The sequence below is a fragment of the Pimephales promelas genome, chromosome 12, assembly GCF_988280905.1.
Source record: "Pimephales promelas chromosome 12, fPimPro1.hap1.1, whole genome shotgun sequence".
In the NCBI taxonomy this organism is placed as follows: Eukaryota; Metazoa; Chordata; class Actinopteri; order Cypriniformes; family Leuciscidae; genus Pimephales; species Pimephales promelas.
This window is the reverse complement of record NC_142780.1, coordinates 17,064,601-17,079,867: the sequence shown is the minus strand read 5'-3', so window position 1 is coordinate 17,079,867 and position 15,267 is coordinate 17,064,601. Positions and strand designations below refer to the sequence as shown.

At 37.3% G+C, this 15,267-nt stretch overlaps 2 protein-coding genes across 8 annotated transcripts in view; one reads left to right on the top strand and one right to left on the bottom strand.

Moving 5' to 3' along the window:
* The window catches only part of col14a1a (collagen, type XIV, alpha 1a), a 117,901-nt gene extending 107,093 nt beyond the window's left edge, over window positions 1–10,808 (top strand). For 4 of the 7 annotated variants that reach the window (XM_089117568.1, XM_089117570.1, XM_089117569.1 and 1 more), the window contains 6 exons: window positions 714–749; window positions 2,251–2,317; window positions 3,114–3,302; window positions 5,034–5,111; window positions 5,656–5,811; window positions 9,019–9,174. In XM_089117568.1, the coding sequence (XP_088973694.1) occupies window positions 714–749; window positions 2,251–2,317; window positions 3,114–3,302; window positions 5,034–5,111; window positions 5,656–5,811; window positions 9,019–9,053 (561 nt within the window). In that variant the 3' untranslated portion in view covers window positions 9,054–9,174. Of the gene's footprint in view, window positions 1–713; window positions 750–2,250; window positions 2,318–3,113; window positions 3,303–5,033; window positions 5,112–5,655; window positions 5,812–8,145 lie in introns of all 7 variants that reach the window. The other 3 variants (XM_039680243.2, XM_089117571.1, XM_039680253.2) reach the window with 2 other exon arrangements.
* Window positions 10,809–12,048: 1,240 nt separating this feature from the next.
* mrpl13 (mitochondrial ribosomal protein L13) overlaps window positions 12,049–15,267 on the bottom strand; it is a 17,056-nt gene continuing 13,837 nt past the window's right edge. The window contains exon 7 of the mRNA XM_039680268.2: window positions 12,049–12,187. Coding sequence (XP_039536202.2) covers window positions 12,163–12,187 — 25 coding nt within the window. The 3' untranslated portion in view covers window positions 12,049–12,162. The remainder of the gene's footprint in view (window positions 12,188–15,267) is intronic.

Genomic DNA, 15,267 nt, shown 5'->3' with positions numbered 1-15,267 from the left:
ACCATATATATAGAGTTAACATCAGTCTCTATTAGTTTCCTGCTGAGTAACACCTGTATTAATTTTGGAGCTCCATTACCTTGCATTTGTTGTCATAGATTTGTAAAGTAGAACCACATGCTTCACGGCAGTCTTCAGGAACATCTGCAGAGCTCGAATGCAGCGTGGCCTCTCAACACAGATTTGAAACCTGTACATCTTTCCCTTTATAAGCCCTGGAAGAGAGATTGTCATGAAGATGACAGGTTTATGATCAATTGTAACCCAGTTTATAGCAGAGCAGGGCTTTGTTAATTCTACTACAATAGAGATATGGAGCCATAACCTCTTGCTCTGATGTGTGAAATTACATGCAGTACTTTAAATAAACTATGATCATATTCTCACACATTCTGGCGCGAATGTAACTTGTACTTGTGGTGAGTGTCTATGAACCCCAGAGCCTCCAGTGAGGGTTACATGTCATTTTTACCCAGATGTTATGATATCAGAATTGTTTAGCAGCCACGGCACTCTGGCCACAAATCCTGGTCTGTTTTTCAACACATTAGGTCAGCGACGCATCCATTTTATGCCTTTGGCTTCATGATCAATTTGGTCTCTCCAAACAGTCATTAATGTCTTTGTGTTTCTTCTGTCTTTTTCTTCTCCGATCGGTGACTCGCCAAAAATTCGGAAAAGTTTGTCTTCACTCTCATTTTCTCTTTTTGCAGGGAACTCCTGGCACCAAAGGCGAGCGAGGAGAGAGAGTGAGTCTCCTAAACTGTCATGGAGTTTAGATTGGGGTGGTGGCACGTGACACTCATAATGGTGTTTTTATCAGGGGCAGGATTAAGAAGCTTGCTGGCAGGCCTCTTGATAAAAATCACAGCAGCAGTGTTGTATTATACCTACCTTCTTTATTCACACTCCCTCTATATGCATGGGGTTTTTAATTTAGCCACTGCAGGAGCATACGTGTACTACTGGTGCAGCTTAAGTTGTCTATCAAGCTTCACAGTAAGACTCTGTCCAGAGCTTTCACAACACAATGTATTTGTGTTTTTATTCTGATTTCTTCACTGCTGCGGCACCGTCTACCACACAAAGGATGTGTGAAGAGTGTTAAATTGGGTGAATTAAACACCCACGTTGTACAGGCTAGCAGCCTCCCTGTAAAGCAGCTAAAGCGAATTTGTGTGCTTTTTTGTTTGTTTTTGCCACAGGAGCTTGTGGTCTTAATCCAGGCTGAATGCTTGTTTTTTAGGTGTTAATACTGATGCTAGTGGGTTGGAAAATTCATTAGCACACAGAAGAGTATGGTCAATATATATATTATTATCATTATTTCCGGTAGTTTTGCATGCAACAAAATGGTTGCTCATTCTAATAATTGCATCAGTAATCTGTTTAAATAATACTCTTTAATATCAAATATGTATCTACCAATATAATATTCTAATTTTGCGACTACTAGTTCTTCCTCTACTTTCATCGTTCACTTTTTTTTTGCTGGCAGACTGATAAAAATCTGACTCCCTCAATTTGTGTAGAAAAGAATCAGGCAAATCAGAAAGGAACTGTTGATTTTCTCTAGCTCTTTGCATTTTTGCAATTTACATTAGTTGATATCATGCTGAGGCTGATATAAACCATGTTTTGTCTGCCTGTTTATTTTTTTATTTTTATAGAAGTACAGCAATTAAAGTATAATTATAAGAGAGAGCAATAGGAGTAATCATTTATTTTTATTTATTTTTTATTAAGCCCATATCCATATATAAATTATGCCAAATTATAATTTCTGGATTTTGTAGTTGTTTTTAACCTAAACATTGCTTAGGAAATAATTTTTATTAAAACAATAATTGATCTGGTTTAGAAATAGGCCAATGAAAAAAGTATCCACTTGTATTCATCTGCCACTAATCTGAAGAAACGCATTCTTTTTGGTGTCTTTCTGAATCAGAAACGCCCTGAATCCAATCAAAATTCGCCACCCTAAAGCTCATCCCCAGGAAACTGTCCAGACTTTGATTGTCTGAGTTTTTGCAGCTCTCTTTTTTTTTTTTTTGCGGACAGCATTAAAAAACACAGTAAAATCTGGCAATTCTGACTCTTATAATGTTCTTTGTTGTAGCTTTCCTAGTATGTGATGTTCATACTTTTGCCACTGGGTTTAAATAAGTATGACATTTAACCTAAATGACTAACCTAATTTTTGTGACACTGTATGTCCCTGTGTTAATCCCATGTTGTTTGTTTCTGAAGGGTGACATACAGTCTCAGGCCGCAGTCCGTGCCATAGCGCGACAAGTTTGTGAACAGCTAATTCAGAGTGAGTTCGAAATCTGTATATTTTTGCTTGCTTGTTCCTTGTTTACATATCCTACACACATCATGTTTGAAAGAAAATATTACATTTTGGTAACACTTTATTTTACAGTGTCCTTGTTACATATGTCATAGTAATAATAGTAAATGAGGCATAATTACATGCAACTAACCCTAAACCAAACCCTAATCCTATAGTAAGTACATGTAGTTAATTAATATTATTCAGTACCTAAATTTAGGGCTGTCAAACGATTAATCGTGATTAATTGCATTCAAAATAAAAGTTTGTGTTTACATAATATATGTGGGTGCACTGTGTATAATTATTTTGTATATTTATATAAATACACATACATGGATATATATTTAAGAAAAAAAATTATTTATATATAAAATATTTTTATTTTTTATATAATTATATATAAATATATATACAGTATATACATGAAAATATTTCTTAATTATACTGCATACAAGCATGTGTATGTATTTATATATATATATATAAAATAATTATACACAGTGCATCCACATATATTATGTAAACACAAACTTTTATTTTGGATGCGATTAATCGTTTGATAGCCCTGCTAAATATATAATTACACTTTTGATTAAATAAATGCAGCCGTGTTGAGAAAAATAAGCTTCTTTCAAAAATATTCAAAAGTTTGAACGGTTGACACGATTTTTTGTGTATGTGAACAAGTATATTATCTAACGCTATTCATTTGCCAACCTCTTGATTCAGAGGAAGTCATAGAATTTCTGCAATCTTTTTCCTTTCTCCCCCTCAGGTCACTTGTCTCGCTACAACTCTATCCTGAACCAGATTCCCAGTCAGTCTGTTTCAGTACGGACAGTACAAGGTCCACCGGGTGAGGCTGGTCGGCCGGGGTCTCCGGGGCCACAGGGAGAACAGGGTCCTCCTGGCAGACCAGGATTCCCTGGAGCCAGTGGGCAAAATGGCCGCCCAGGAGAGAGAGGTAAACAATTTTTCCCATTTGAAATAACCTATTGCATTGACAGATACTATGAACTGCTTATCAGTATGCATAGTAGTACGTGCATAGATATGTAGGTATTAAATTGTTGGGTAAAAAGGCTGAAACAGATTTTTTGAAGATAAAATAATAGCAAATTGTATGTCATTTGGGTATTAGATGCATAAACAAAATGCACAGTTTATACAGGATTACTTTAAAAAATCTAGTATGAAGAATGATTATTTGTTGGTCCTCAAGACCTGACCCGTGTCCGATTGAGTCCGATTTCTCATAAATACCATTTATCCTACACAACCTTTGATCATAAACTAATTGTAAACTAATAACTATTGTAAACTACTGTATTTTTATGTGTAATGTTATCATGACAAAAACTTGTAGTGTTCTTCAAAGACACTACAAAACACAGTCTCTTTAGTATTTAACAGTTGAATTCGCCTTTGGCTAAGCCACACCCTAGAATGTACATTGACCAATCACAGCGCAGCCAAGAACGAGCTCCCACAGAGGTCCGACACTTTATCACAGCGCTCCATTGATTTTCAACACAGGCATCTCATATTTTTGGCTATTACCGTACTACAGTATATATATATATATATACACACACACACACACACACTATACTACCCCCTTGAATAAGAATGTACACAATTGTAAAAGGATCCACTGGAGGCAAGTGTAGATGAGAACCCAAATGCAGTTTATTACAACAAAAAAAAAAAAAAACATGAAATAATAACAAGGCGTGGCATGAACTCAAAAACATAAACTTGAAAATGACGTTTACCAAAAATGTCAGGGCTTAAAAGGGCTTAAATACACAGACTAATGACAGGACAAGGGACACCTGTGATGACAAGACACATGGCAGGATCACATGACAAACAGGGAATCACATGAGAGACATGGAACATGACAAGAACAAAGTAACAAACCAAAACGTGACAACAGTCTGCATTATCTGCATGACCCCCCTGCCAAAAGCAACTCTTTTATCATGAGTTAGTGTCCAAAGTGCTTCTCCTTTCCGCAATTAGGACAGCTCTGACACGGCCTGTGGTTTCAACATGACACATTTCACCATCATTACTACTGCTTCTCTCCGATCTGCACACTCAAACATTCAGAGTCAGATATCAAACAGAAACATGCAGAGCATGGATATGATGCATTCAGTGCAAAACAGATCTGCTAATGAGAGATATATGTGTCTGTTTATGTTAACTTGGAGCCTAATGAGGAATCCCATTCAGAGGTTCTCTGTAGATTGTCAGTCTTGTTCAGATGAAGATCGGTCTGCCCATGGGGCAAAAAGCGGCTTACATTTAGAGTGTTCAGACCCTTAAAGAGAGAGAGAAAACACACACACACACACACCTGTTTCAGGAGGTCTTGTTTGCAGTTCATTCATTTAAAGGTGATTTTTGTGTGTGTGAAACCACCTGTATTGCTGTTTTCACAGACAGACAGACAGATACACAGACAAATATAGATATATTGATAGATTGATAGGTAGATAGACAGATAGATAGATTGATTACTGACAGACAAAACTATCAGAATGTGTTGATAACACCAGCCAGTCTTTTATTTCTTTCCATATAGTCTTCTAAGCGTGTGGAAAAGGTTAAATCCCACAGACAAAGAAGGGTACAGCTACTGCAGATGGGTTTGCATGTTCTAACAGCTCTCCGTCTCTTTGTCTAGGTCTCCCAGGAGAAAGGGGAGAGAAGGGCAATCCAGGGATTGGGACACAAGGCCCTCGTGGTCCTCAAGGACCCCCAGGTAAGAGACTGTTCAAATGTTACATTTAAGTCAAAATCAATGACTTCTTTGTCCTTAAGTAAGCAGTGAAAATTATTTACAGTTCAAATTAGAAAAAAGTAGAGCTCTGTCTGTTCAGACTGCACAGACTATAGGAGTTTCCATTATTAAATGTCCTCTGTCAAAGAAAACACTGGCTTGCAAACTTTTAATAACCTCTGCACACATGTTGATCTGCTTTTGGTTCCTTTGATTCCTGTCTAGAATATCAAGCAGATATTGAAACTATATTTGGGTCAGAGTGAGAAATGTTTTCATATTGATTTTAGCTGTATGGCTGGTCGGTAGGCTTTGAAAAATGTCAGCGTCGGCTCTCTGTTAATTGTGCTTTGATCAATACTCTTCACAAATGAGATTCATTGAAGCACAATAGCTTTAAGAACTATCTGAGATGGATGTGGACTGGCAAAACTAAAACTCGTAGTTTGTGAGGAAGAAATCCAGACACATTGTGGGCGTGGTTTTATGAGGGAGATATTAATGCCCAATGTTTTATCCCACACAGGGCCTCCTGGAGAAGGTCGGACCGGAAGTCAAGGCCCACCAGGGAGACCTGGGATTCAAGGCACCTCAGGACGTCCAGGTACCCCTGGTAGCCCTGGTTCTGCTGGACCTCCCGGATACTGCGATCAGAACTCCTGCCTCGGGTACAACGTTGGAGGTAATCCTCTCATTCTCTTCTTCTGTCTCCCAAAAAATCCCTCTACCCGTCAAAAGTTTCTCGATTTCATTCAAACCTTATTCTATCTGATACACCCAGTGGGTCTAATTCACTAATTGTGTTTGGGTGAAATCTCCACCAGAAATTCACAATGGGCATATCCACAAATTTGTTCTTGTGTTGATGAATGCATGGAGCATGTATTAGCATAATCGGACACACCAATATAAAAAAACAGCTCCATACAATCGACAGATAGACAGTCAGTCAGACAGACAGACAGATAGATACAGACAGACACACAGATACAGATAGACAGACAGATACAGACACACAGATAGACAGACAGATAGATAGACAGTTAGACAAACGGACAGACAGACCGATATACAGACAGATAAAGACAGATAGACAGTCAGACAGACAGACAGACATATATACAGACAGACAGACATATATTCAGACAGACAGATACAGACAGTCAGTCAGACAGACAGATACAGATAGACAGACAGTTTTACAGACAGACAGACATACATGCATACAGACAGACAGATACAGACAGTCAGACAGACAGATACAGACGGACAGATAAATTCAGACAGTTAGATATACAGAAAGATATACAGACAGACAGACAGTTAGACAGACAGACATATATACAGACAGTCAGACAGATACAGACAGACAGTTTGACAGTCAGACAGATACAGACAGACAGACAGTTTGACAGTCAGACAGATACAGACAGACAGACAGTTTGACAGTCAGACAGATACAGACAGACAGACAGGTAAGACAGATACAGACAGACAGTTTGACAGACAGACATACAGACAGACAGACAGACAGAGACAGAAAGACAGAGACAGACAGACAGACAGATACAGAAAGACACAGACAGACAGACAGACAGATACAGACAAACAGACAGAAGATAGATCGATATATGGATGGACGGATTTGTTTAAATACAGATTAGTTATTTAAACATACTAAACATATTGTACCATTTTGCAAATATTAAGGAAAAGCCACTTTTGAATGTTCTTTAAACCATCTGAAAAAATAAAAAAATAAAAGCAGTAATGTATATAATACAGATTAATGTCCAACCTAAATGTTTTAGAAAAAAAAGTTCCATGAATGTATAAATAACAGTTTTCATGCTAATGTTTTGACAACATTATTAAAGACCAGACGACTTTTGAATGAACGTTCTGTTAGTGTTACTGGAAGAATGTTTGTTCATAGCTTTTGAGAGAACCTTGCTTGAACATTAAGGAAAGTTCTAGGAATGTTCCCTAGGAATGTTAGCTGGACAGACAGACAGACAGACCCAATAAAATGTACATTTAGTTATCAAGCCTACATGTGAAAGTCAGTTATAGAGTTAGCCTGGTAACAACGTCCCTGACGAGTCCTTATTGAGCTGTGGGCTTAAGGCTGCTTCAGGCTTCACTGATTATAATCACTATATAGGAAACTGATGAGAGAACATAACTTCCATATTGTTATTTTCTGTGGTCTTTTGAAGTGCTTCGCACGTTCTCGCTTGAGATTGTATTTTCATAACTGTCTATGAATGGCAAACCCATTGCTTTAAACAAGCTCATGGTCTGACTCCGAGTTTTTTTGGCCTATTAAACGGGCCCTTCCCATACAGTTATTCTACTAATAAATTTCTCATGGAGTCTAAATGCTATCAAAGTTTAAGAGCAAGCTGTGTGCTAACAAGATTTCAGTTTTTCAGTAAGCCATTTTAATATGGGAAAGGCTGGACGGAAATGGACAGCACTCTTCAAGTAATTGATTTATCAGATCCTAGCAAAGCTTTCTACTGAACGCCTTGCAGATTATTGCAGTTTTGTATTATGAAAAAAAAGCTAATTTTCTCTGGGGGTTTCTGCCATGCAAGGCTGTTAAATGACACTTTAATATTCCACTCAATAGATGAAATAATGCATCAACACTTTTAAGATCTATAAAGGTTATAGCTTTAAGCTTTCACAGTCAGCATAAAATCTTGCAACACAGCTTAATAGTATTGCAAATTGCTCTGTAACTTATTCGGTCCTCATTTTCTGGGATAATACTTCATTTCAAATGAGAGAATGTAAGTTTTATGTGTATTGACCAGGTTTTAATGCCTTATTGAGAATCCTTGACTCTGCTTCTGAAATGCCACTATGTAAAGATTACAGTATGAGTGAGTCTGGCTGTTGAGGTGTTGCTGAAAGCATCATGTGGGTTACAGTATATCAGGCTCACACTTACCTCAATGTCTCTCTCCTCTTTTCCCGGGGTGTCACTGTCTGAAACCTGCATGTGAAGGTCCAGAGCAGTATGAGAATGACTACTGAGAAACAGTAGAGCCACCTGCTCTTCTCCTCTCTCCCTTCATTTCTTCATCCCATCTCCTTCCATGGGCCAAAACCAAAGACTGTATCTGGGGAAGGTCTTTTCCACACAAAAATCCACCTTGTTCCTGGTTCCCCAACCCTCTAAATGTCACCACCATTGAAGCCCCATGCTTTTTAACCCCTGAGCATTGTGCAAACCTCAAATAGTTTGCGATAATATCATTTTGTTTTTTGGTCTATAATAACTGGAGAAATCCACCGTTAGCATTCCTGTTTGTCTTAATGACAGCTGCTTGCCTGGCACGGGAAGTATGTGAATTATTAAATTATACCATCTTTGCTCACGAGTGCTCAATTCTACAGCCAAGTTTTTTTTTGAGCCAATCATCTGAGCCATACAATTCTTTCTGTGTGACTAATTACTCTAGAGCTGCAGGAAAATGATGTCACCGTTACGCTGATTGGCTGATGGAAGCACAATATGTGCTTAAAGAGCCTTTTGAAATTGATCAGTCACTCCACCGTCTTTTGGAATGCTGAAGTAAGCTATTACTATAGGTAAATAACTAGAAGACAAACAGTATGACGGACTGTTTTTGTACAGCTAGAATAACTGGAAGCAGATAACACCGGAAATGGCTTCCTAACATTATGTCGGAACATATCGACACTATATCGGCCAACTAAGCCATGCTAACCAGCTAAACCTCGACCCCTTGGTCTAAACTAAGCTAATCACAATAACTCCCTTCCTTTCTGCTCTGACTTTGTGCCTTTTTCTCTTTGCCATTTCCTTCTCTCTCTAACTCAACGCCTGCTCACTTGGTGGTGGTGACTGAAAAAGATGGCAACCGATCTAATTCCCCCATGTTCCCATAGTACAACAGTTACCCTCCAGCCCCTACCAAAACTACGGCCCCGCCACCAACTATGAGGACGAGGAGGATGACGAGGACCCTTACCGTGGCTACCGTGCTTACCCTCCTCAGTACCACCCTGACCCCCATGCCTTCAGGCCTGGCCCCGCCCACCTTGTTGACACGGTGGGCATGAGGTCACCTGGCACACGTCGCTTCTCCCGCAGCACGGCCGAAGAGGGGAGCATCGGTGAGTCGGAAGTACAAGTGAAGGCCAAGTAGTCTGACTGGCCAGCAAACCAACCGTCCACACACACACTTTTCATCAGAATATCCTGCAGGATAGGACTGAGGGAAATCCGAAAAAAAAAGTGCCTGCTATATGCATCCTTATTTGGGGTGGGTGTTTGTGGAAGATTAGAAAACGAAACTGTGCCGATATTCATTCAGTGACTTTTTGTCTTTTCTGCCGCTGCATGTAGCCAATGAGATCTTAAAAAAAAAAAAAAATCTTAGTAGTTTTGTCTTGATGTCCAGTAAAACATTCTTTAAAAAAGAGATGCATTAGCGTGAAGCAAAACTGTGTTAGATAATACATTTATTAATTCATTAAATTAACCCCACCTCCCCCACAAAATATATTTATATTAAATCACTTATTTTTACCTTTTTTTTTCTAGTGGTTTATCTTTTATATATTTGAAAATATATAATAAAATATATTGGCCAAATATATATATATATATATACTGTAAAATATTTTCAAGATTTGTTATCACAACATATTTTCTTTTGTCAAATCAACTTTATAATTATTTATTTAGTTGAGATAACTTATTATTTTGAGTTTCTGATGGTTAAATTAATCTCCTTCATTGTATTAACTCACTTTTTCCAGTTCAATGAACTTAAAATTTTAAGGCAACCAGGTTACTTACTTTAAGTTAAACCATCAATATTTTTTTACAGTGTATATATATATTTATATATATACACTTTTAATATTTTACACACTATTGCTCTTTACATAGATGTAGCTTTTTTTAAAGGATGTTTTCTCATATTATTGGAAATCAACAAAAACGATTAACAAAAGGATTATTGCAGCGCAGTGGTTTTCAATTGTGTAGTCCATAACTTTTGTAAATGATAATGGGGGGTGTGTCTGTACAGTTTGTGTATTTTTTAAAGTGCATATTAGTGACCTGCTATATTACAATTTTCACAAATGTTTACAGCATTTTGCAGTTATCTGGACCTGGCTGTTTAAGTTATTTTATTTAGAGAAGGAAAATACCTCCGTTGATGCTTTTGATGTTCTTGTCACTAGCAGTCAGTTATGAAAAGCTGAATTCTTAAATCACACGTATTAATGAACCAAACGTAATCTCCTAATTATTCATTGGTCCGTCACAGTAGTAACACCACACAATTTGTCTGGATCGTAATTGTATTATCACACATTTATGTGGACTTCCTTTACACATGGGTCTTGTAAGATGAAGTGTCATGCGGCTCTCAAACTGTTTTTCTATAAAAGAGCTTAGCATGGCATCCTTTCGTGTCTCTGTGGTCCTGTTTCTCACTGTGAAGAGACCCGAAGAGTTAAGAGTTAGGCCTGTGGTCTACCGTCCTTTTAGAAGGAATCAAACTGCATGTGGAGTGGGCGCCAGTGGAAAGACTCATCACCAGACCTTTGAATCTACAAAGTAATTTATTTTTACTTTATTTGTTTTTGTAACCAATAAAACCGTACTGCAACAATGACTCGAGATGATGTCTCGTCTGGCCGTAGTGGTTTTCTGTTCCGTCTTGCTGCTAATTGGTCGCCCACAGACAGTTTTAGAAATGACATTTTACATTTAAAACAACATATTTTCTTTTGAATAAACATGTTTGGTATTAATGAGCTCAAATAATGGACATGCACTGCCTTGTAAATTCATTCGTTTACAAGCAAACTCACTTTAACCTGTACTTCATAAATGAAACCTCGCAACAAACACCAAGGGCGTTTCACTTCTATAAGTTAAGCAGACTTCAAAAAGCCTAAAGAAGCAACAGAAAGGGCTCTATAGAGCCATATGAAGTTAATTAGGGCCGAATTAGAGCTGAAACAGGCTTCAGAGAGTCTGTTAAAGCCATTTGTGGAACTAGCAATGGCCAACGAATCAGAGCTTTATTACTACAGTCACAGCTAAATGAATAGGGCTGCAGTTTGACTACCTCTCTGCCTCGTCCCAGGTTTCACAGACAAGGCTTAATATGTTCCCAGACTAAAATGCACCTTTGAGCTGTTTTATCTGAAAGAAACTTGCACTGACATATCTTAAAATGTGCAAGTGCCATTGTTTTGTCTCAAGATGCACACCAGTAATGTTTGTTTCAAAAACTACTTATGTCCTAATTGAACTAAGGCCTAGTCCTGGCTTAAAGGGGCCATGAACCGGCTTTTAATTTTTTTTTTTTTATTGTTGTCCGAGGTCAATTTATGACGTTCGCTTGGTTTTTAAATTAAAAAACATCAAAAAGAATAAGTAATAGGTTATTTTCTATCCTAGTTTGGAGCCCAGCTCAAAAACGCTCGGTTTTTATGGGCGTTTCGCACTGAAGACTTGGAAGACTTGGCTATGCGTGTAATGCGCGAATCGGTGGGCGGGGCTAAACCGGTCGTGTTGAAGTAGGCGTTGATCTTCTTCTGCGGGGGTGGTGTTTTATCCTCTTTGACGTCATAGTTCCCCACTTTAAAAAACGAGTCGTTTGCTGAGCCTGGTGTCAATAAAAGCTTTTATTGGACTAACAAGGACGTTTTCAGTTCTGAAACTTACAGGATATTCTTATAATATGAAGACCTCTTAGATGTCAAAAGCTCGAGGAAAATTTGATTTCTCCGTTCATCACCCTTTTAACCTAAGCCATGTTCGTGAAACAGGGCCTTTGTCAAAATAATTAATCTCTATATGGTATGTTATGTGTTTGTGGTTAAATATTAAACATACCAAAAGTTGACAAATGAATGATTTATGAGACATAATTTATTTCATATTAACAATATAAAACAAGGACATTTCCAAGTCCCAAACTCCTAGACAAAGTAAGACACACAATCTGGGGAAACTGCATTATGATGCTCATTTCATCCTGTAGTCTTCTGGCCTGTGAACAAAATAGACATAAAAATTAACTTTATATTCAAAATCCATATTATACTGTAAAGACTGGGAGATATGAAGGCTACACTAAGGGCAATAATTGAAATTCTTGTGAATGAAAAACAGGATCTTAGATCTTATCTTAGTGTTGGTTTGTACTACATTCATTGACTTTCAATCTGGAAATAAAAAGAATGAATCACTGAATATGTTGATTTATTTCCAGCCATACTAAATTTTAACTAAACAGTTTCTCCGCGTAGATTACTATACTCTTATTGCTTGAAAAAAAACAAAAAAAAAACACAATATTGTTTTCATTTGAGGACGGTGCATTTAAAGATTGCCAGAAGAGAGCCTGTGTAACTGGACATGACATCCAATACTGCCTCTCATTTACATGACAATTGATTATATTGTTACAGTTTAAAAAAAAAAATAATAATAAAGTTTTTGTCTTTTAAAAAACAAATTCATGATTTTACAAAATCATGACTTAATTTAGTTTATTTATTTAATTGTACACTATTAAACATTTGGGGTCAGTACGATTTAAGGAAATTTAAAAAAAAGACATATAATGTTACAAAATTTATTTGAAATAAATTCTTCAAAGAATACTGAGTGTCTGTTACCACAAAAATATTTAGTAGCGTGACTGTTTAGAACATTGATAATAAATGCAGCAAATCAGCATATTAGAATATTTCTGAAGGATCATGTGACACTGAAGACTGGAGTAATAATGCTGAAAATGCAGCTTTACATCACCGAAATAAATTTCATTTTAAAATATAGAACACTTTCATTGTAATATTTAACAATATTACTGTTTGTATTGTGTTTAAGTTAAATGAAATGAATGCAGCGTTGATAAGCATAATAGACTTCCTTAAATAACTGAACTTACAATACTGATTCCAAATCTTTGATTGTTATTGTAAATGTGATGTCACACATAAGTATGCCAACTGGTACTGAGGAAATTTCATCCGAAAGGTTAAAAATTCACCACCCCGTCGTTGCCAAGTCAGAAACAGTCCCAAACTGGAACAGAGGGGTCAAGGGCCCAGGGGCCTGCAGAGTAATGACACTGACCCACATTAAGGGTCTCGCTCAGAGACACATCCATCACCATGACAACAGTGTCACCTTGTAACCATCCCAGCCACTGCCTTGGGATGGCATCTGATCGCTGCTGATAATACCATGTCCAACACTGAAGGGCATTTTGCCGTTTGAATCATAATGGGGAAAAGAATGGCATATATCTGTAATCTGTCAAATCTGAACTGAGTTACATGGAAAAGGATTGCCCTTAATACATGGCAAACATCGTCTGAGAAGCATGAAGATCTGCACGGTATCAGTCACGTTTGTGCTGTCGAGGCAGCAGCACACATACAAAACAGCATATTTGAGCTGACCAGTGGTAAAACAACCAGCACTTCAGCAAATCTGGATAATGTGATTCAAACAAGGACCCGATCCAGCTAATAATGCATTGTAAATGTCAACTATTGGCATTTCAGATGACTGCATGCATTCGGTCAAAGAATGTGTTGGATTTTTTTAGTCTACTATAGACGCACAATACTAACTAATCAGGTTTTTCTTGAGTTAGATATTGGCTTGTTGCACACGTACCGGTACATACAGTATGAATGCAAGACACTGACCTTGAACAGGTCAGACGAGATCAATAATTTATCAGTAATAATCAATTAGAAACTCAATTTCGTGCTGAACTTGATCTGAATTAAAAGTCCTTGTAATTAATAGAAACTAGCCTTTACCATGCCACCTATCATTTCAGAGTACAACAATAATGGGAGCTTTCATTATTTTCAAACAACATCTCACTGTTGACTGAACGCTGCCAACTGCATCCTGGGAGCCAAGTTTCTCATTAGAGCAGCTCCATTACAAGAGAATGAAAACAAGTGGATTTACATTTCCAGAAGGAAAAACTGCTACTAACAAAGCAGCAAAAAGAACCATGTAACATTTTTAGTTAATCTCAGGTTGCTAGAGCCACTGTTGCAAACAGTAATCAACACATAGGCAAGTTCACACCGAACACTTTTTTTTTTTTGCATTTCACATTGCTGCCTTTAACTCTTTCCCCGCCAAACAATGAATTTTCTGGGCATCCGTGTTTTCTAAATGTACAATTACATTGTAACAACCACGTTAAAATAAATCGGAACCAAAATCCAATTCAATAGTTCATGATTTCCTTCCCTATAAATCGTAAGCTTAAATTTAACATGAGTACTTTATTCATTATTAACATTAACAGATTTTACTATAATATTTAACAGTAATGTAATAATATGAGTACTGATTTACAGAGCCCAGGCACACAAGGGAAACATTAGTGGAAATTACATGAAGCGCACTAAAGAAAGGGTCATATACAAATTTAACAGACTGAAAAAAGTTCCCACTGCCCCCACATAATATAGCACACTTGACAACATTATAATTTTATTTATTTTTTGGTTGGATGTTGCTCAAACCAAGTCAAAAGAGCTGCTTTAATGTTTGGACGAGGTTATTCAAGCAGAACACCCCACTGCACAACTCAGGAAATATCAAATAATGTGCATAAATTAATAAAGTGACTTGTGTACCAGGACGGGTATGTGAACTTGAAAATGTTATCATCACTCATTATTTGTCAGGTGAAAATGAGTCGCTAGGAAGAGTAATAGCTCTGTGCCGTGCCTTAACAAGCAACACTACATTTACATTTCCAGTGTACATCTTTTGGAACAACAAATGGCCTTTGAAATACCGTAACAAGTGCTTAGCTTTAAATCTAGTGTTTCGTTAACTAGACTGTGGTGACTCACCATGCCAGACACATTTAAATGCAGAGTGAATCCTCTCAAATATCCCCGATATTATAGAAGAGTACTGTAGAGGCTCATACACAACAGATACAAGTTCTTCTCATCTTATTTTTTTTTTTCTCTGTAAATCATTACTGTTGGGCTGCGAGTCTATTTTTCTTGAATGCATCAGACCATAATGCCTAATGTTGGTTTGATTGCTTGTTACATGACAAAATCAATGATT